The sequence below is a fragment of the Nicotiana tabacum genome, chromosome 11 (genome assembly GCF_000715075.1).
Source record: "Nicotiana tabacum cultivar K326 chromosome 11, ASM71507v2, whole genome shotgun sequence".
NCBI classification, from domain to species: domain Eukaryota; kingdom Viridiplantae; phylum Streptophyta; class Magnoliopsida; order Solanales; family Solanaceae; genus Nicotiana; species Nicotiana tabacum.
Window position 1 is genome coordinate 14,058,572 of NC_134090.1, and position 21,244 is coordinate 14,079,815.

The 21,244-nt window shown below is 37.8% G+C and overlaps 1 protein-coding gene across 2 annotated transcripts; it reads left to right on the forward strand.

The window, feature by feature from the left end:
• The first annotated feature begins 198 nt into the window (after positions 1-198).
• On the forward strand, positions 199-19,805 carry LOC107813764 (kinesin-like protein KIN-UC). Of its 2 annotated transcripts, none has more exons than XM_075224813.1 (22): positions 199-630; positions 2,513-2,613; positions 2,719-2,841; positions 3,952-4,137; positions 5,230-5,451; positions 6,549-6,708; positions 6,929-7,078; positions 8,494-8,582; positions 9,364-9,576; positions 9,776-9,910; positions 10,043-10,177; positions 10,889-11,068; positions 11,352-11,531; positions 11,668-11,793; positions 12,032-12,160; positions 12,230-12,350; positions 12,472-12,564; positions 13,159-13,284; positions 14,678-14,803; positions 15,024-15,167; positions 15,241-15,369; positions 19,463-19,805. In XM_075224813.1, exons 1-22 carry the CDS (start codon positions 405-407, stop codon positions 19,597-19,599), a joined length of 3,231 nt encoding a protein of 1,076 aa, XP_075080914.1. In that variant the 5' UTR covers positions 199-404; the 3' UTR covers positions 19,600-19,805. The 2 variants fall into 2 exon arrangements, with proteins under 2 accessions (XP_075080914.1, XP_075080915.1); XM_075224814.1 differs by having other exon boundaries at positions 11,382-11,531.
• The last annotated feature ends 1,439 nt before the right edge of the window (positions 19,806-21,244 follow it).

A 21,244-nucleotide genomic window follows, 5' to 3' on the forward strand; every position in this document is an offset into this window, starting at 1 on the left:
CTTAACCAGATGTCTTGGATTCGAATTATTGTTATGAAAAAATCTTTGGTAGAGAACGTGTCCCCCCAAATGATGTTCTAAGCGAGAATCCGGATATAGTCGGGCTCCAATGCGAGTATTGGATGAAAGCCAAAAAAGAGGACAGAGAAACAAGGCGGGAATTCAAGAAAAGGAAAAAAACAAAAGACTCAATTTTTTTATCTAAAGCTTTCAAATCCGACTTCTCAATCAAATATTGTACGTGCCGTCCTCTTCTAATAAAATTATCTATAATTTTCCCTAACGTGAATCCCTCTCTCTATATTCTATATTTCTCTTCATCTCTTCTTATGAACTATTTCTCCTTACTCTGAATTCCTTTTCTCCATTTTTTGGTTTCTGGGTTTTGTTTTTTATTTGAAAAAATGGCGAGTTCTAATGCTACAGGTAGACCATCATCTTCACATAAGTCTGAAAGATTACCTCCTCATAATGCTTCTGGAAGAAATAATGGGGCTGTTAATGGTAACGTTAATAATGCCACTGGACAGCAACAACAGCAGCAGCAACAACAGCGTTCGAAAATAAATTCAAGACGTTCTGTTACACCCACTTCACGAATTCGAGCTCCTCCTCAAGACAATGACCCAGGTACCTTTTTTGTTAGAAAAAGTTTAATGGGTATATTGTGTTAGTGAATTTAGAATTTTCTTGTTATAATTGGTTTTTGTTGGTGGTTATGGAAAAAATGAACATTCTTGTATTTGGGTACTTACTGGTTTGTGTTTTTCCTTTCGAGGGTCTTGTGTTTGTATTTGTGAAAAAAGTCGGGGGTCTTTCAAAAACAGCCTCTCTACCTGCCGGGTAGGGTTAAGGTCTGCATACACACTATCTCCCCAAACGCAACTTATGGAATATTACTGGGTTTGTGGTTGTACTGGTTTATGTTTTGTTTTTTATTTATTGAGGATTGAGTTGTACTCCCTCCGTTCCATTCTAAGTGAGGATGTCTGAATGTACATAGAGTTTAAGAAAGAAAAAATGTGTCCTTTTCTGGGACAGACTAGAAGAAAAGTGTGACACACAAGGGACAAGGAAGTAATACTCTTGAAAAATGTTCAGACATGAAGTTGTTGATGTGGCAGTTACATAACATTTGAGTTGTATAAAAAGGGTCTTTTCCACACATGAAAAAGGAAAATAGAAAAGGAAGAGCTAAGTTGAATTTTGGTACGGAAAGCTGTATATTTTTTGTTTTTATCTGGAAGTGAGATTTGAAGTGTTTGAGGTGAGAGTAGGGTGCATGATGTGTAACTTTGGTTAACAAATGTTGGAAAATTTTGTAATGTGGAGATCCTTTAAATTAGTTGTGATGCGCTAGTCATTTTACCCCCTATCATTCAGCTCATGTTATTGGTGCAAGTAAAGGTGCTGACAAAGTTAGCGATCAATCAATCAACTGCACCTCAATCTCAAACTCTGTATTTATTCCTTTATATCGACGTCCATTAATACTATTGCCCATTTAACATTAGAACCGGATGCTAAAGAAAATTGCAATTCCAGGGAAAAAGTATTTTTTTTTCCGGTTAAACCCCGATTAGGATATGGCCTCATCTCCCAAATCCACATGAGCATTGAGTGACGGTTGACCAACAGAGCCTTCATGTTTGAGCCAAAAAAAGAAGAGAATAATGTGTAAGACTATTTAACATAGAATTTTGCAAGTGGAAAGTGGATAGGAGAAAGTCTGGTTTTTGGTAAAGTTCTAGGCTTCTATGAGATTATCAAAAGGATTCATTTTTGTTGAGAATATTAGGGCCGCACTTTGCTTCTAAGGTTCCCCCATGCCCCAATTGACGTGTAACAGTCCAGTCCGCTAGTGATACTGTCAGCTATGGGCCTAGGCCCTCATGGGTTTAAAACGCGTCAGGGCCTAGGCCCAGAGTGGACAGTATCACTAGCGGGCTGGGCTGCTACAGATGGTATCAAAGCATCTGTAACAACCCAACCCGCTAGTGGTACTGTCCGCTCTGGGCATAGGCCTCACGGGTTTAAAACGCATCACTAGGGTTTAAGGCTTGTTAACTTATATACCCAGCATCTCTCTTGTGTTTTGCCGACGTGGGACTTTGTCTAAAGTCTGGGGTGTTACATGACGTGACAACAATAAAGGAATTTTCATGAATTGATTGGTGGGGAAACAATGGAATGATCTACAGGCTCAAGTAATGTGCATCAGAAAAATCACCTTTTGCACAAAACAATCAATGAGTAGTGAACACCCACATTACCTAGGATTATCTACTATACAAGCCGCTTTTATACCATACGCCATTTCAGTTAGAGTTGTTATATGCAATGATAATCACATCTTAAGTCCTTGTTAGGGATTGTGGTAAGTATGCAATTGTCAGATATTATGTGCTGTGGACCTGTTTGTACATGTTGTATATTATCTTATGTCATCATTAAATTTGGTCATTTGTCAAAATCATGCAACATACTGAGCAAATACAATGAAATTTCCTAGAACCTGGAAGAGTTAGAGTAGCAGTCAGAGTTCGACCAAGAAATGCCGAGGATCTTCTTTCAGATGCTGATTTTGCGGATTGCGTTGAAGTGCAGCCTGAGGTGATTAATCTCTACTGCGAATTTGCATGTCTATTTGTCTTTTTCCCTGTCTTTGAATTCGTTATAACTTACGAAATTGATCTAACTACTTCCTTAATCATGCAGCTCAAGAAGTTAAAGCTGAGAAAGAACAATTGGAATTCTGAGTTTTACAAGTTTGATGAAGTTTTTGCTGAAAGTGCTTCGCAAAAGCGCGTTTATGAGACAGTTGCAAAGCCTGTAGTTGAGGTAAGTGGTGTGGTGGCAGCTACAGTGGGTTGAACAAGATATAGAAGTGTAGTCTATACTCTGTAGTGTGCTATCATAGAAATTAGCAAGTTTTCATGTATTTGTTTACATTAAATGTCCATGAAACTTCTTGGGAGTAATTCAGTTATGAAAAGCTAGTAGCTTTTGGTTATGGTTTATGATAGGTTTTTATTGGAATGTTTATTTTATTTAGTTTGTTGATGATTACTAGTAAGCAGTGATAGGTTATGAAATGTAGTTATGTATATAATTCATTTGACTCGGGAAGATATAGTTAGCTCTTGTATTCAATGATCAGGGCATTGAGTTTCACCGCAGTTGGATATTATCTGTTGTAATAAATTCCAACTTTTAATCAGAGCTGTGAATTTCCTCTACCAACTGCCCAATTAGCTAAATAGGCGTAGGAGAACTTGAGTTATTGTTGGAACCTGCCAGTCGCAATCCTGTCAGACCTTTTTGTGATTCCTTCTCCCTTCTAACTATGAAAAAGAGTGAGAGGGGTCCAAAAGCCCCCAAAGAGCAGAAAAGAATTTCCAGGAAGCGGTTAGCTTAAGACAAACCGCTTGCTTTCTCAGCCTTTCCATGAAACACCATCCCTTCCCAAAGACCAACATTAGCACACGTTCCTATTCTGTGAGAAATGCTATTGCTACTTTTTTTAATATATATTTAATCACTAGTAATTACTTACTAAGACTGTATTTCAAGTTACTTGAGGTTGATTGATGTGCATTCTTGTTGGCTGTTAAAGTTTATGTCATACTAAATACAAGCTAGACTGATCAATTAAAGGTGTATCTAAGACTAATGTTGTCTTCTAGAGTTGGTGAAAGATATGGATATTTTGTGATCCCAATGTTCAGTGAAACTATTTTGTCCTAACAAACATGAAAGATACTAGTAGGGTTTACGTGGCTCTCTATTTGAGTAAAACCTACAGAACCTTTATTATGCTATACAACTATGGATTTCTTCCTTTTTTTTCTTGATTTATGTTGTAGGAAACAAAACCATGGTTTGATTTTGTGTGTGACTATTTTATTTCTTGTTTAATCTGCGTAAACGTAATTTGATTGATTTTTGCAGAGCGTGTTGAATGGATATAATGGGACAGTTATGGCTTATGGTCAAACAGGTACTGGCAAGACTTATACACTTGGTAGATTGGGTAAAGATGATGTCTCGGAACGTGGCATCATGGTTAGAGCTTTGGAGGATATTATTGTCAATACAACCCCCGCATCTGACAGTGTGGAGATGTCCTATGTGCAGGTATTCATATTGGTTAACATGATGAAATCTGTTTGCATAGGTATCCGAGTTTGTATCTTATGTAGTAGAGCACTGCATTTTAACTTATGAAGCTACAGATATGCAAATTAATGAATCCATGTACACTGATAGCAAAGACTAAGCAAAATCCAAGAATTTGGATTTTAATGCTGTTTGTAGGTTTGTCGCGCAGTTTGCTTTTGCATTTAGAAAATTTAAAACTCGGACAGGAAAATGGTTGTTCATTAGGTATAAAGTTTGTTGAATAGCTTGAAGTTTTAACTATTAATCTCATACATTCAACATTAGGGATAGCCAGCATCAGATGTTTCTATTGGCATCTTGACATCCTCTATTTCCTTGTTAGCAGTAAAATTTTCTTACTACTGCCCAACTCTAGAGAAAGGTGGTTATACTGTAATTAATGTAGTCATTGCATCTGATCCAAAAACTGGAAATATGTAAGAGAAGTGGACAATAGGTGAATGCCCTTTACAACTTAATGCTTGTAGAAAGTGTTCTTATTCTCTTGAATCGGTTAAATTTTAAATGTGATAGCATTACCTTGAAAGTATTCTTCAACGAGAAAAATACTTTTTGAGATATATTAATGAGGCAGTTCAATGCTAAGCTCTTTTGGGAATTAAAGATATAAGACATCATTCTGGTTGTTGGACATGTCGATGCTTCTCAACTGGGTAGCTTGATGAGTGATGACCAATGCTAGATTTTGAGGTTCAACATTTGATTGAATGGTCACTATAACTTCTATGTTCTTGTCGAGATTAAGAACCTTTTGAGACGGTAATTACTGTCACATGGTCAGACTTTTCAATTAGAAAAAGAAGCACATCAAAGCAACTTTTTACTATTGCTGTACCTTATTGCCGCCTAGTATATTTCCATCTACTTATTCTTTTAATTCTTTAACACATCATTAAATTTATCAGGAAAAAGTTTATACCAGTAGTGGTGTAAATTTGTCCATATATTTTCTTCCGAATGGTCTAACATTTATTTGTTAGTTGTTATGGAGTCCGTTGTATCTATGAGTTTCACGGCTAGTAACTGACATTGTAATTGATGCATCAGTTGTACATGGAGTCTATCCAAGATTTGCTTGCTCCTGAAAAGATAAACATCCCAATTGTCGAAGATGCTAAGACTGGAGAAGTATCTGTCCCTGGTGCTACAGTGGTCAAGATTCAGGATCTTGACCACTTCTTGCAACTACTGCAAATTGGAGAAGCCAACCGTCTTGCAGCAAATACTAAGTTAAATACCGAATCATCACGTAGCCATTCAATTCTTATGGTATGTATTAACTCTCCTCGGCTATTCTTTTATTGCAAAAAGTTGAGGAACGAAGATACACAACTTTATTTTGACCATTTCTCCTGTTCCGGCTCATGCATTTAAGATCTTTAAAATTAAGCATACTTCGTATAGAAGGTTTCGCGGAAAGAATTTGTAGGATAATTTCAGTACATCTTTCACCAAGGAGATGCCACCAAATTCCGATAGTGGCATTAGCTATAGATAGGAAAAATTGTTCCATCAATTTCTGAAGCCTGTCTATCCTGGCTTCTTATCAGATATCTAAATTATAATGTTGTCCACGAAGTATTTTCACCTTATTTTCATGACTTATTCTTATCATAACATTTTTGATCGATTTACTTTTCTTTGCAAACTATTGCCACTAGGTCTCATGGTGCTATATATTTCTCTACAATGTGTGTTAGAGTGTCCCACATTAATGAGGGAATAGACTGTTGTCTCCTTATATGGGCCTAGCCAATTCTCACCTCATGAGCTCGCTTTTGGGGTTGAGCTAGCTCAATGTCCATTTTCTGTACATTGGAATCAGAGCGAGATCCATTCCTGTACTTTGTTTATGCAATGTTCGAATCCCATGTTATTTTATTCACACTCCAGACGTCTAGTCCTAGGTCTGTCGGAGAGTGTGAGAGTGTCCTACATTGGTGAATGAAAGCAATTGTTGTCTCCTTATATGTTTTTGGACAATTTTTACCTCATGAGCTAGCTTTTGATTTGAGTTAGGCTCATTGTCATTTTCTTTACACAGTATTATACTCAGACCCATTGTTATTCTTGATTGCATAATGTTGGACTCCCATATTATTTTTTCCACGCTCCGCTCCAGTCCTGGGCTGTGCAGAAAGGTGTTAGATTGTCCCACATTGGTGAGGGAATAAGCTATTGCTTTCTTATATATCGTGTGCAATCCTCTCCTTATGAGCTAGCTTTTGAGGTTGAGTTATGCCAAGGTCCACTTTCTCTACAGTGTTTAACATAGTTTTCTGAACCGTAACATGCTTTTAAAAAAAAAATCTTATTACAAGACAGGTAACATTTCTATTAATTTGTCCTGACTTATCCTTCTTCAGGTTAACATCCGTAAATCTGTAAAAATTGATGAAGAAACCGACTCTTCTTTTGGAGAGAAAGACAGCAAAACTGATAGACATGGCAATCAGATACCTATTGTTCGTAAAAGCAAGCTGCTAATAGTTGATCTTGCAGGATCAGAGCGAATAGACAAATCTGGTTTGTTATTCTTATATTCAAACTTACAAGTTCATTTTGATTTCTTATTTGAAATCTTCACACATAGGCTGTTTCTGGGAGGTGGGGACATTGTGGTAGTGTGGTGATCGAAACTTGAAGAAGTGAAAGCCTGCAATACATGTTCATAAATCTCTTACTTTTATTTGGTTCATTCTCCAGATTAATAAACATAGTCTTTGATTCTTTCACTGTGTTGCAGGGAGTGAAGGTCGCTTGTTGGAAGAGGCTAAGTTTATTAATCTCTCTCTTACTTCTTTGGGAAAATGTATAAACGCCCTGGCTGAGAACAGTCCTCATATACCTACAAGAGATTCTAAACTAACACGGCTTCTTCGTGATTCATTTGGAGGTTATTTGAATTTTTCTCTCACTTACTTTAGCTCTTTTAGATCTCAAAATATTGTCCATTGTCATGTAGAGGTTACTTGCAAGTAAGTGTAATCTTGTGCCCTGTTCTTTCACTGTATGTTTGATTGTTTGTATGTAAGAGCATGTGCTCTTATGCCCTGTTCTTTCACTGTAATGTTTGAATCTTCTTCACTTGAACTACTTGTCCTCTCAGTCCGTGGAGTTAGTTATTCTAGCTCTTCACTACTATAAATATATTTTAAAAATTTATTGTGTATTTTTCTACATGTGGATATATATATTAGTAAGTAGTATCCTGTCCCAAGGAGTTTGGCGTGAACACTCTATTCAAAAATCTATTATTTGGCCTCCCAAATAAATTCCTGCTTTATATGACCTCAAATAATTTTACCCTACATCCACCATGAGTGACAACAACAACAACAACAACAACAACAACAACAACGACGACGACGACGACGACGACGACGACGATGACGACCCAGTAAAATTCCACTAGTGAGGTCGAGGGTAGTGTGTAAGCAGACCTTACCCCTACCCCGAGGGAGTAGAGAGGTTGTTTCCACCATGAGAGACCAAAGTTCAATTCCCATCAAGGGAGAAAATAACGCTAGTTAATTTTTTACTAGCTGCATAAGCTTTACTGGGTAGAGTTACCTAGTATCTGTCTATATTGCACGGACTCTCCAAAAGGCCACCGCATCCATGTCAGATCCTTAAAAAGTGTACTACTTTTGGAGGATCCGACACGCATCCGATGACATTTTCAAAGAATCCGAGCAACGTAGGTATCTGTGTTGATGGGAGATAGACACTACCATTACTAAAAAAAACTACATCTACCACTACCTGTACCTCATTGATCTTCAATTAACATATAAGTTCACAACAAAGAATGTTCCTTCTTTTTTGATTAAGAAATGTATGTTCCTTGTGAAGTGATAAAGAAGATAACAGTTGAATTGATTCAAGCTAATGCTCAGTAAAATGAATATCTATGTGGCTTTTATATGCGTAAGAATGAATTTTCATGTCTAAGTTGATTCCAGATATTAGATTGCATGTTGTATGGGAAAGGTTTTGGTAGCTATTGCAGATAATTGTGACTAACTTCTGTTCTTCCTTTCCTGAAAGCTAAAATATCACTCGATCTATCTATTTCTCTAGACACATGTCTAATTATGACTTGACTATTGAATTTTTCATTACTGGATGGAGTATGGACTGTACACTTCTGTATACATTAATTGCTCATCATGCCTGATTGTGACGGTTTCTATGGTTTGTATCTAATTTGTGTTTGACAGCCTAGGCTGTAAGTTTGTATTACGTGAATGCAATTCTTGGCTTTATTGGTATTTGATTATTTGAAAATAATATAAGCTAATGAAACAGGTTCTGCACGAACTTCACTTATTGTAACTATTGGACCATCTTCCCGACATTATGCAGAGACCACAAGCACAATAATGTTTGGACAACGGGTGAGATTGGTGCTCTTTTATTACGTTCAACAATTTGTTTATAGTCCTTTAGCCTCTCAACTGTCTTCAGTTTTCCTACTGAATTATACTTGCACAATCTGTCATCTTATCTTTAATCTGGTTCCGCAGAGACTCATGTCTTTACTACAAGTATCTCTCATATTGAAGGAGTGTTAACCATTTGGTCTTTCAACCAACTTGATTCTTGTCTCTGTTTTGAATGCCTAAGCTCTCTTTTATCTATAACATTCGGCATATGTCAGAGAACGAAGTAGTTCGTCTGTGCTTTCAGCCAATGCAGCAGCTTAGCCTTATTCTGCTTATCATTGAACTGATCTACAGAGAGCCTTCTTATAAGAAGTTACACACTTGAAAGCAAAATATGAACTGATCTACAGAGAGCCTTTTATTACCTTTTCCTGTCCATCGCTTTTGCTTTGCATCTACTTTCTCATTTTCATGATGTTATTTTTCCTATGTTTTCTATTGGTGGTATTGATATTGTCTCTTTTCGTCTTCTTAAGCTGAGAGTCTTTCGGAAACGGCCTCTCTACTCCCTCGGGGTATGGGTAAGGTCGTCGTACACACTACCCTCCCCAGACCCACTTGTGGGATTTTACTGGGTCGTTGTTGCTAATCATGACATGACAGACTGCATTCTGCCAATTTATGACCCAAAAAGTTTGCGCTACTGCTGATATATTATACCTGTTATGCTGTTTTGAAGTTGACACTTCACATTTTTCTTGCCACATGAGCTAACATTCACCGCTTTATACAGGCTATGAAAATAGTTAACTCAGTAAAGTTGAGAGAAGAATTTGATTACGAGAACTTATGCCGTAAGCTAGAGACTCAAGTGGAGCAACTCACTATGGAGGTTGATAGGCAGCAAAAGTTTAGGGCAAATGACCAAATGGCTATGGAGAAAAAACTCAGAGAGTGTCAAACATCATTTACTGAAGCAGAGAGAAGTATAGTTGCCAGGTCCGAGGTAATTCTTTTGACCTCTTTTGTTTTGCTTTTGAGATTGGATTTCTATACATATGCTTTCTCTGAGGTTGAGCTTGTTAAACAAGGAATCCTTATGCCATCTTCTCCTTTTTATATTTCTTCTCATTCTGAAGGTTAGTGAACTGATATAATTTACTTCCATGATTTCTATTTCCCTGCATGCATTGTATCCTCTGCAGTTTCTAGAGAAAGAAAACAGTCGCTTGATGTCTGATGTTGAAAATCTGTTGGAGGAGTTAAATCGCCAGAAGAAACAGAGCAATTCAATGAAAAATGAGATTGTGAAGCTAGAATCAGATTTTAATAATAGCAAGGTATGTTTGGCCGAATGACTTCTTTTTTCAAATGTTTTACTAACAATGAGCATTTAGTTCCAACCCCTGCAAACTTTGAACTTTCTCAAACCAGTAGCCTAAAGCTCCTAAGCTAGTCTTATCTAATTTCAGCTTCTGGAGAAGGAGAATGGCTGTTTAAAAGTGGAGTTGGAAAACGTACTGAAAGACTTCAACATAGAGAAAAATCATAATAATTTATTGCAGGATGAGGTTGTGCGCCTTGAAACGAGTTTAAAGCAGAGCAAGGTATGTGGTTGACCAATTATGCTCTTTTCACATATTTCTGTTGAAAGTTATACAGAGCTATTTTTTTATCCTTTTATATATTCCCCTTTACCTATTTCCTCTGTTAGACTTAGTAATTAAGTTGCATATGTACCGACATACTAGTGTATGTATTAGTGTTCCACATTGGATAAATGTATTGTTTACATTCCTTATCAAAAGAAACAGTGTATTGCTTTAGAAAGTAACTATCAAATAAGTCAGCTGTAAGGAACTTGTTTTCTCATAAAAAAGAAATTAGTTTTCTTTTGTTTTCCAAGTCTCACTTTCTTTTTATTTTTCCTCACGTCTTGGTTATATGTTTCTTTCATTTATTTATTTTACAACGAATATTAAGCCCTTCAAACCTCTCTGGTTTTCTGTCTAAACTCTTGTTGAATAATCAGTGGAAATTAAAAATTTGTCATGTTATAGATTATATTATTAAGGTCGACTTCAAACCATTTCATGTACTTGCTGAACTCCTACTGAAATGTTCTTGTGGAAATTGAAATTTTTACTATGATATTCTTTAAGTAGTTGGCGATTTGGAGATTTGGAACTTTAATTTGCTTCATGGTTCTGATATTATGCTTTTTTAGTAGCTTTGAGTCCAGTTTTCTGTCATAAACTGGACATCGTCTTCTCATTGATTCGCTTGAGGCACTAACCTTGTTGGTTTTCTGTTAGTAGCAACGACAGCTAGAAAATTCATCATATCAGAAAATACTTGCTGAGAACACTCAATCGTATGAGAAGAAGATAGCTGATCTGATGAAGCAATTAGAAGATGAGCGTGCTCACTCTGAAAATGCTCAACAACAATTAGAACTGATGAAGGAGCAATTAACAGGCCTTGAGGAATTAATGCAGGTTCACCATTTAAACTGGAATGCTCTTTTTGCTTTATAAGACATCCACTTCCAATTTTTTTTCTGAATCCATGGCTCTTACTTTGTTAAAAGTTTTTTCTTAGCAAAAATCAACTTACGCATAATGAAGTTGTAAAAGCCTATAATTAGCCTGTACAATGAAGTTAATCTAATTTTCTTTTGTCATCATGCTGAAACTAATTAGGAGCCCATTTTTGTTTCTATGACCTAGGTTGCTATGTAAAAGAAACTAATTCTGTTTTTTTTCTTCTGTCCTTAAAAAGCATCATCTAAAGCAAACATCTATATATCAGAAGGAACTTGCAGACACTACTCTGATGTATGAGGAGAAAATAGCACAATTGGAACAACAGTTAAAAGATGAGCATTCTCATGTTGAAAATGTGAAGGAACAACTACATGCAATTGAAGAACAATTTACTGATCATGAAACCTCAGCGAAGGTGAAGCTCAATAACTGTTTATAGAGAACTTCTAGCACTTTTCATTTTTATTTCAATTTTATATAATGTTTGCTTGAGATTAATTAAAATCGAGAACATGGTAAATGAGGATTCATATTGCTTTTCCTGATTGTAGATTCAGAGGGAAAAAGAGATCGATGCACTTAGATCCAGATTAGAAGACATGCATCAGCTGTATGAACCAACTGTGGAGGAACTTCAGACATTAAAAACAGAATATCAGGTTCTACTATCAGAAAAGGTATGTTAAGCACACTAACATTGTCCCCTCTAGGTTCTGATTAATGTTTAATTCACTTAAATTATATTACAATGCCCACCTTCCCTCTCAACCCTCCTGCAAAAGAAAAAAAAAAGTGAAAAAGGAAACAGCAAGAACAGGAAATGTTTTCGCATTCTATTGCATAAACAAAAACATAAATTCTGTAAGTGGAAAATGTACTTATAGATATCTTTGCTTCCTTAACATGATCCGTTAGAAAGCATTGCATGACGAACTACACGAAGTGAGACAAACACTTCTAATCGAGGAAAAGCAAAGGAAAGCTGCTGAAAATGAGCTGTTTAATATGAAGAAGCTTGTGCCTGAGAGTGAAGATGGCTTTGAGGTAAGTGTTACCATGGGAGTTCCTTGTCAATTATAAACCTTGGTTAGAGTTAACATCTGATATTTACAGGAGAAGAAGTCATATATGAAGCAATATACAACCAGTGGATCATTCAATATGCACAGATCAACTGAATCAAGGGAGAGAATTTTTGCCCATCAGAACACCATGACAAAGATAATTGAAGAGGGTAAATTTTTTAAATTCTAAAGTCAGGTCTCAGTGTTGCTGTATAATAGCATAATCATGTCTCTTTCGATTTATCTTTTGGAGTCCTTAAATTAACTAGGTTTAATGACTTTGCAATTCAGTTGGTGTCCAGAAGATTATCTCTTTGTTGTCATCAGCCGATTTGGATGTCCAAATTCATGCTGTGAAAGTGGTAGCCAATCTTGCAGCTGAAGGTCTGTATAGCTGACTTTTGAGTTGTATTCAAGTGTCAAAACTATGGTGTGTTTGTCGATAGCATCAAACAGAGTAGCTTGATATAAATCTTTGTTGGAATGGTAACTGAAAAGGATGGTTCTTTGGCTGGGCAGATACTCTGAATTACCTCTTGCAACTTCACAAAAAGCCATGACATTATTAGAGTTACGGCATAAATTGCAAAGTTGCAAAATATCTTTCCTAAACCTTTAAACATATCAACAAATATGTGCATTTGAGGTGAATGACATTAGGTTTTTATTTTGGTTATTACATAGATTTTGGTGCTTAATGTTATATAACAAATGTAATTGGCTAATCAATCAGAATTGAGAGGAAGAGAGGTGAAGAAGAGATTTTTAAGCCCACCATTTTATCACCTTGACCAAACATCTCACGACACGAGCTGACGACAGCCATGCAGCATGAAAGTCAACGTGCTCTACCATTCCTACTAGGTCCAGAACCTGATTGAACTCCACAAGACTGGCATGAACAAGTTATTGTCATTTTGATTCATGAAAAAGAAATCAACGCAGAGTCAAAAACTAAGTCCTTTTCTCTTATTTCAGACGGCAATCAGGAAAAGATTGTGCAGGAAGGTGGTTTAGATGCGCTTCTCATGCTGCTGCAATCATCCCAAAATACAACTATACTCAGAGTGGCTTCTGGAGCTATTGCCAATTTGGCAATGAATGGTACTTTAGAATCTTTTCTTCATTATATACTCATCTGTTCTAAGAATTTCCTCGGTGTGGATTTTTTCATTCACTGGAACCTTTATAACCATGTTTCCATCTCTTTTTAAAATGTCGATGAGGTAAGTTAGGATATTCTTCTTTGTGCTAGCCATAAAAGAAGAATATTAGACGCAATTGGGCAGAGATGAGGATGTTGAGGTGGATGTGCTGGCATACTATGATGGATAGGATTAGGAATGAAGTTATTCGGGAGAAGGTGGGCGCGGCTCCTATGGATGACAAGATGCGGGAAGCGAGGTTCAGATGGTTCGGGTACGTGAGGAGGAGGAGCCCTGATGCTCCGGTGAGGAGGTGCGAGAGTTTGGCCCTGGCGGGGACGAGAAGAGGTAGAGGGCGGCCTAAGAAGTATTGGGGAGAGGTGATTAGACAGGACATGGCGTTGCTGCAGATTTTCGAGGACATGGCCCTTGATAAGAACGTGTGGAGGTCGAGCATTAGGGTTGTACGTTAGGACGTAGTCGAGTCTAGGGGCGAGGCTAGTTCGATAGGGGTGGTCTTAGAATGCTAGGGATTTATGTTGTGTTCTCCCTATCCTTACGTTTCTATAGCATCTGGCTTATTTTCTGGTTTTGTTATTGCATTTCACCTATTTTCTAGTTCTTATAATGCTAATTATATTTCTTTGGTTTCTGTTCGATGGTACTAATATATTGTTCTTTCCCTTCTCTTCTCGTCTTTTCCATCTTCTTGAGCCAAGGGTCTTTCGGAAACAGCCTCTCTACTCCTTCCGGGTAGGGGTAAGGTCTGCGTACACACTACCCTACCCAGACCCCACTTACTGGGTCGGTGTTGTTGTTGTTGTTGTTGTTGTTGTTGTTGTTGTTGTTGTTGTATTAGATGCAATCCAGTAGAACCAGTTAACTGGGCCCAGGAGCTTTGACTGATCTATTTAGAGGACAAGGACAGATGAAAATGTGGAATAAGAAAAAACAGAAAGCTAACAATAAAAACAAACAAAAGGAGGAGGCTGCCAGGTGCAGAACTATTCAGGATATAAACACTCCTTTGTTTCCTTTCCCTTCTTCAACTTTCAAAAACCACAGGAATTTCCTTTAAACCATTCATTATAGAACGTTCAAGTGACAGTAATCTTGTGCATCAATCTGTCTATTTTTTCCAGATTAAAGGTGTAAACATCTGAATATAATTGCATGTTTGATCTAAGCTCACTAATGTTCTGGAGAAAAACACAGTTTGACTATTATCCAGTCAGTTTGATGTTTTAGCCCTCTAAAAGCTCTTTTCTTTTCACATTAATCTGTTGTAAAGAGCTGATGCTTCCAATTTTACTTGCTTTGTGCTGAAAACTTTCAAATTTTAACCTGTTCAGAAATGAATCAAGCATTAATATCAAGTAAAGGAGGTGCTCGACTTTTATCCAATACAGCTGTCAGAACTGATGACCCCCAAACTCTTCGAATGGTCGCAGGAGCAATTGCAAATTTGTGTGGAAACGGTAGGTTATACTGTAGTATGTGTAGTCACTCTGCACAAAAGATGGAGAATTAATTTGCATTATGTTCGCTAAGCTTTCTACTTTCATGTGCATTCGTGGAGTGACTAGTGCTAGTTGTTCGCAATGCATTATCTTCCTCAACATCTTTTGGATTAAAAGAAACATTCTGTTTCCTTGACCCTCTGGCTGGATGATTTGTTCATTTATGGTTTTATGACAGAAAAGTTACATATTACGTTGAGAGAAGATGGAGCTGTTAAAGCTTTGTTAGAAATGGCTAGATCTGGAAACATTGACGTCATTGCTCAGGTTGCCAGAGGATTGGCCAACTTTGCAAAGTGTGAATCACGAGGAACAATTCAAGGTTTGCATGCTTCAGACGTGGATGTAATTACTATTTTCCTGTAGCATGCTCTTGACTTGTATTATTTTTCCAGGACATAGGAAAGGCCGTTCTACTCTTATGGAAGATGGTGTTCTAAGATGGTTGATAACCAACTCTAACAGTGCTTCTTCTTCGACAAAGCGCCACATTGAACTTGCTCTTTGCCATTTGGCACAAAATGGTTAGCTACTTGTCCAAACTTATTTCTTGTTATAGATGATGATTCAGGAAACCTATTAGAGTAATATGCAGATGTATATAGTTTTTATGATAGTTGAAAACAGCTAAACCTTCTGGCCTAGTTTGTTCCTTGGCAAGTGCTTGTCTGGGGATATAATACTCTCTGCCTCAAAATGACCATATATGAAGTTATTTATAGTACTTAAAAAGTAAAGATTACATTTTGCAAGTTTCTAGATACATACATTCAAATTGAAATGAGAAGAAAACATAAATGTAAAACAGAGTGTTTTTGTAACTCTGTTGAACATATAACTAATATTATTAAGGATTCTGTAGTTATTAATCAATTTCCCGCCTGCATATCCTTGAAAATCATTTTTGTCATCTGTATGAGTTGAGCTTAAAAAGAAAAAGAGTGAGGATTCATATCTCGACTCCAACTTGTTTTGGACTGCGGCGTGGTTGTTGTTGATAGTTAATCTTAACGTGACTATGGCTAATGGTAACTTTAAGTGTTGGGTAACATATGTTTATGCTTCCTGTATTGCTCCTGAGCACAACATATGCATTTGTCTAGGTCTGAATCCTCTCAAACAAGAAAAAACGGCATCAGTTTCTTCATGTTCCATTTTTTCTGTCTTGGTCACACAGCTGCAGCCTTATGCAGTTGATGGATTAAACTTGGTCATCATGCATGTCAGGTAGTAATGCAATAATCATCGAGAGCTATTGGCTTCTTTTTCCTCTTTATTTCCTCCTATTATTCCTTTTCTGGAATTAGCATTGATAACACCCAACTATGCCTACAATTACAGACATACAATGAAGTATCCCCGCCCCACACTTAAAACGAAGACATGTCCCCATGGTTTAAAAATTTAAAGAACAGTGAGGTTAAGGAACTTCCCTGAAGGCTCACTCCTGATCGGAGACAGTTTCTGGGTTCACGTTGCACGCACGTCCCAACGCTCTCAACCAGCCAAGAATTTCTTCTCCGACTTCACTTGCCTCTTAGCCACCGCATCAACACGGGCACCCAAATCAGTGCTCCAAAGCTGTCATACGGGTGTTCCGGCGTGGCTGAGATGGGCCTGCCACATCAACTATCGGAGGAGGAGGAACCGCAGCTACCTCATCATCATCATCAATCATCAACATTCACCACCGGCTCTCGTCCAATTCCAATTTTTTTCGCCCGGAACGGGGCTTTTAGTGGCAATCTCCCATCAACCCGAGGGTCTTCAGGGACTCTAGCAATACGGCACAACCGGGTGATCAGCGAAGGGAAGTAGTGGCCCTTGGTTAGCTCAGGTGATCTAATGAACATCTCTTCATGGATGAGCCGGGCCACATCAAAATCACTGTGGGACATGAAACAGTGGATTGTGGACGCTCGTGGTAGATTAACATCTGTCGTGTTGCTGGATGGCAACAATCGACTGTTGACAATGGTGAGCCAACACTTAGCCTCCCAATTCAGACAGTGGGAGTTGAGAGTAATCCTGTGCTTGATCCATAGGTGTTCTCCGTCCGGCATACAAATAGTATCAAGAAGAGTTCCCCACAAGGCCCGTGTATCGCTAAAAGTACGATAAGGATCAAATTCACCCCGAAACACTGGTAGCCTGTATACCCTGCGGATGGTGTCGAGGGATGCGTTTACCGGGGTATTGCGCACCGTCACAATCCCATTCTCATGTTCTGGCAAGTTCGCATAGAACTCCCTTACTAGTTGAACATTAGCCTCCTCCGGTATCTCGAAGAAGATGTCCAGCTGACACCGCCTCAGCTCATTAAACATATTGGGGCATTCCACCTCCAAAGCCGTGCGATCAATGTGCACCTCATGTTGTAACTTCTTAGCTGCTTTCTGGTTGTACCTATCCTCCGCTGCTCTGGATACAAACCGAGTGCTATCGAACTGAGGTGCACTGGCTTGGCTCCTAGCTCGTGAGGAGCCTCCCGATCCACTAGTGGAGGGCCTGGTGTTTCGTCTCTTTCTAGCTGAACTCATTGCACCTGTCAAATAACGAAACGCCTATTAGTGAGTGCGCAAAATATGTGACTATGGATGGTTACTCAGACTTCACCATAACCATGTCACAATAGTTCCTTATATCTCCATTGGGGCAATTTTCAAAACACCTTATGGGCGGGGCATTATCCAAACACATTTAGCCCTCATGAGTCTATCAAAACTCCTCCCAAATCAAGTATACAACTACACCAACACACTCCACACTTGTGTCATTCAATCACCCACCAACAAACACCGTTCCAAACATTAATTACACAGCCCCTTCACCAAACGTTCTCATAAACGAAATTAAAATAGAAAAAACAAGGAGAAGAAACTACAAAAACATCTACAACAATTACAACACCATATCAACCTCAAACTATCATAAACAACAACAAAATACAAAAAGAAAAGAGAAGGGAGGGTTAGAATCATACCTTAAGGGAGGAAAGAGGAGAGGAATGGAGATAGGGGAGGGGGGTAGTGTAAGTGAAGAAGAAGAAGGAGAGTATTGGGGGGTTAGGGTTTAGAGAGAGAGAGATTGACAATGGGGGGGGGGGGGGGTATTGTAATGGGGGATTTGGGTTTTAAAATTAAAAGAAGAAGAAAAGAGAAAAGAGAAAATGGAAAAAATAAATTGTTTAGCTACTCTAGATAAAAAATAAATTGTTGCCGACGTTGGAAAAATATCCACATGGCTATGAGATTATATGCCCTCGTGAGACGTTGCCGACAGCTACACCATGAATCCTCTACATGAGGCTGTCATCATAAGGCAGTGTGAGGCGCAGAGGAGTGATTATATAGCCAAGGCATATGGGTAACAATACCGGTGCTATTGTCCCCCTTATTTGTACTTTTCCTAATTGTTGTATTTTCTTTTCTTTTATTAATAAAAAACTACCCCTAGGCGCTTGCCTAGCGGATTGCCAAAAAAAAAAATGTTTAGGAAAAAATATTTGAGGACCAACAATTCCATCAACCTTAGATAAGTGTTTAACTACTTATAACAAAATAAGAGAGAACTACTAAATTGTTCATAATGTAAAATTGCAAGAATTAAAAGGAGATAGAAAAACTCTAATGTTTGTTTGATCTTCTCACACTTGTTCTTGCCTCCAAAAGTAGTTTTAGAAAAACTTAGAACAATCTTGGGCGAGTTTCTAAAGCTTATAAGGGTTTACAAAAGTTTCCCCGAAATTACACTTTGGTCCTCAAACTTCCAGCAGCGTGAACAGTGCACCGCGGTCGCGGTCGACCGCGGTGAGAGCTGACCTTTCTGCCTCACGAGTTTAATCTATCGCGGTGGACTTCTTGCCCAGGCCATTTTCTGCTTCTTAGTGCTCGGGTACTTCTCGAGTGGGCGTTTTCTTCACATTATTGCCTCCAAAACACTCCATGTTGCTTCCTCTCATATAATATTCCCTGCGAAACAAAAGAACACTATTCAGAGCATTTTTGTTGGCAATTTTTCTATAAAACAACCACGAAGTATGGTCATATTAAGGTGTAAATATCAACTATATAGCCTACTATCAAACATCAAATTATCGAGTAGCAAAAACTTCTTACTTACTTGCGGTTTATCCACCTCATACAAGAGTTAAGCGGCATAATATACTTTAAAGTTCTAATGTACCAATTCTCATACTTCTTTCTTCCCCGGAAGCTGTATTAGAAACTACTAAAAAAAATTGGGCTGCCTGGTACACAAAGTATCCTGCGTTCATGCAGGGTCTGGGGAAGGGCCGCACCCCAAGGGGGTGTGATGTAGGCAGCTTACCCTAGTGCAAGCATCATTGGTTGATTCCACGGCTCGAACTCGTGACCTATATAGAGATAACTTGATCGTTGCTACTAGGCTCCCTTCCTGTATTAGAAACTACTATGGTCAAGTAATAGTTTTGTTTTGTATATTTGAATTTCAGCAAACACTTCTACTGTTAACTATTTCACATATGCTACTCATTCACTCGTTGATAATTTCTTTATTTCCCTTTGAAGTCATTTTTAGTAACCTACAGGTTCTTATCTGAGCTGAATAATGACTTTTTCCTAATGGCTATGGCAGAGGGTAATGCTAGAGATTTCGTGTTGAGTGGAGCATTGGATGAACTTGTACGAATATCTACTGAATCTTCACGAGAAGATATTCGCAATTTGGCTAAGAAGATACTGAAGTTGAGTCCTACATTTCAGCTCAGATAAGTGCATAGTAAAAGCAACACTTAACCAACATAATGAACTTCCAGTTTTTTTGAGTCTACAGAAGTAGAACATTATGAAGTAGCCTCTTTTACTAACATGTATTTACAACAGTCTTGTAAGTAGCCCAACAAAATGTAACTGAGATGCTTTATGATATGTTTTTGTAAATGATATACCATTCTTACTCATATGCATTATCATTTATCAACATTCCAATTTGACTAGTGTATCAATGGAAAAAAAATAAAGGGAAATAAGAAATGTTCGCTTTATTAGTTCGTACAGAGGTGGATTTGACCATTCTGGTTCAAGTTTCGGATTCTACTACATTCCATTTGATTTATAGGGTTCGACATCCATTATTTGTATTTATTTAGTGAATTTTTTAAACACATATACATGGTCCGAGCCAAAGCTATAGGTTCAGATGAACCCATAAGTTATGATCTACATCTGCCCCGAGTTCATACTACACTGTAATTATTGTGATTTGTTGACTAGATTTTCACTGAATAGGATGGTAGTATTTGTGTACTATGCATCTTCCATACTCTGGCATTGGGAAAAATGTATCATCAAGTCTTCTAATTTTAAAATATAACGGTATGTTTTTTGCGTTGGATTTCCTATTATTCGACTTGCAAAAACTATATATATGAATCTTCTGTATTCTGTATTCATTCGACTCTATTCCCCACTTTCTACATGGTGGTTGCTGGATTAATATGCATGCCAGGATATAATCAATCAATTAAATTATCGTATCAGATAGTGTACAATCAATCGTAGTTTTTTAAGTGTTGGTTTAGCAATAGAAATTGGTCATAAAGAACTGCAAGTGGTGTTGAATTGCCTACTTGTTGTCCAGCTTATCAAAGAAAAGAACATAAACTATCCACCCCCTTAAAGCTATTATTGAAGATAATAAACATTTGCTGGAAGCTATCTTTTTCTTGCATAATTTACGGACAAAAAAGAACCTGCGTGACAGGAAAAAAGCACCAGGAACAAATCCATACCTTTAAAATAAAGATCCGAGATTGGTAATAAGTGTCGCAAACGAGCGGGAGTTGGTAAAATATCTCACTCCACAAAATTGGAACAAATCTCTCTACTTAAGATATGAGATAAGAAGGCATATCCCTTGTGTGTACTTTTTGTTAGCGACATTTTTTTTTAATCCCTCTCAAAATAGGAGGATCTATAGTGTTTCCACACTCCTTAAGCGTGACTCGAACCCAGGACTTAACGGTCGTGGGTGGAGGTGCTTTACCAACTGAGCATGCCTCACTTGTCCACTTACATTCAAAGTTTGAAGCAAAGATCTTTTATTACTCAATACAGTATTTTACAGACATGATCCATTTCATCCAAACTAAAGAAAAGCCCTTTACAAGTTACGCCAAGGCTCCCTTTCGATCTTGTGCATCAACTGAAATTTTCCCTTTAGAAGATCAGACACTACTAGAAATCCGGTAAATACCGACCAAAAAAACCGACCAACTTTGGTCGGTTAGGCCAATTACCGACCAAAACGCGACCAAATACGCTTGGACGGTATTTTGATGGTCGTTTTAATATACTGACCAAAGTTGGTCGGAAACTACCGACCAACATTAGTCGGTCAATTAAATTCAAAGAAAAA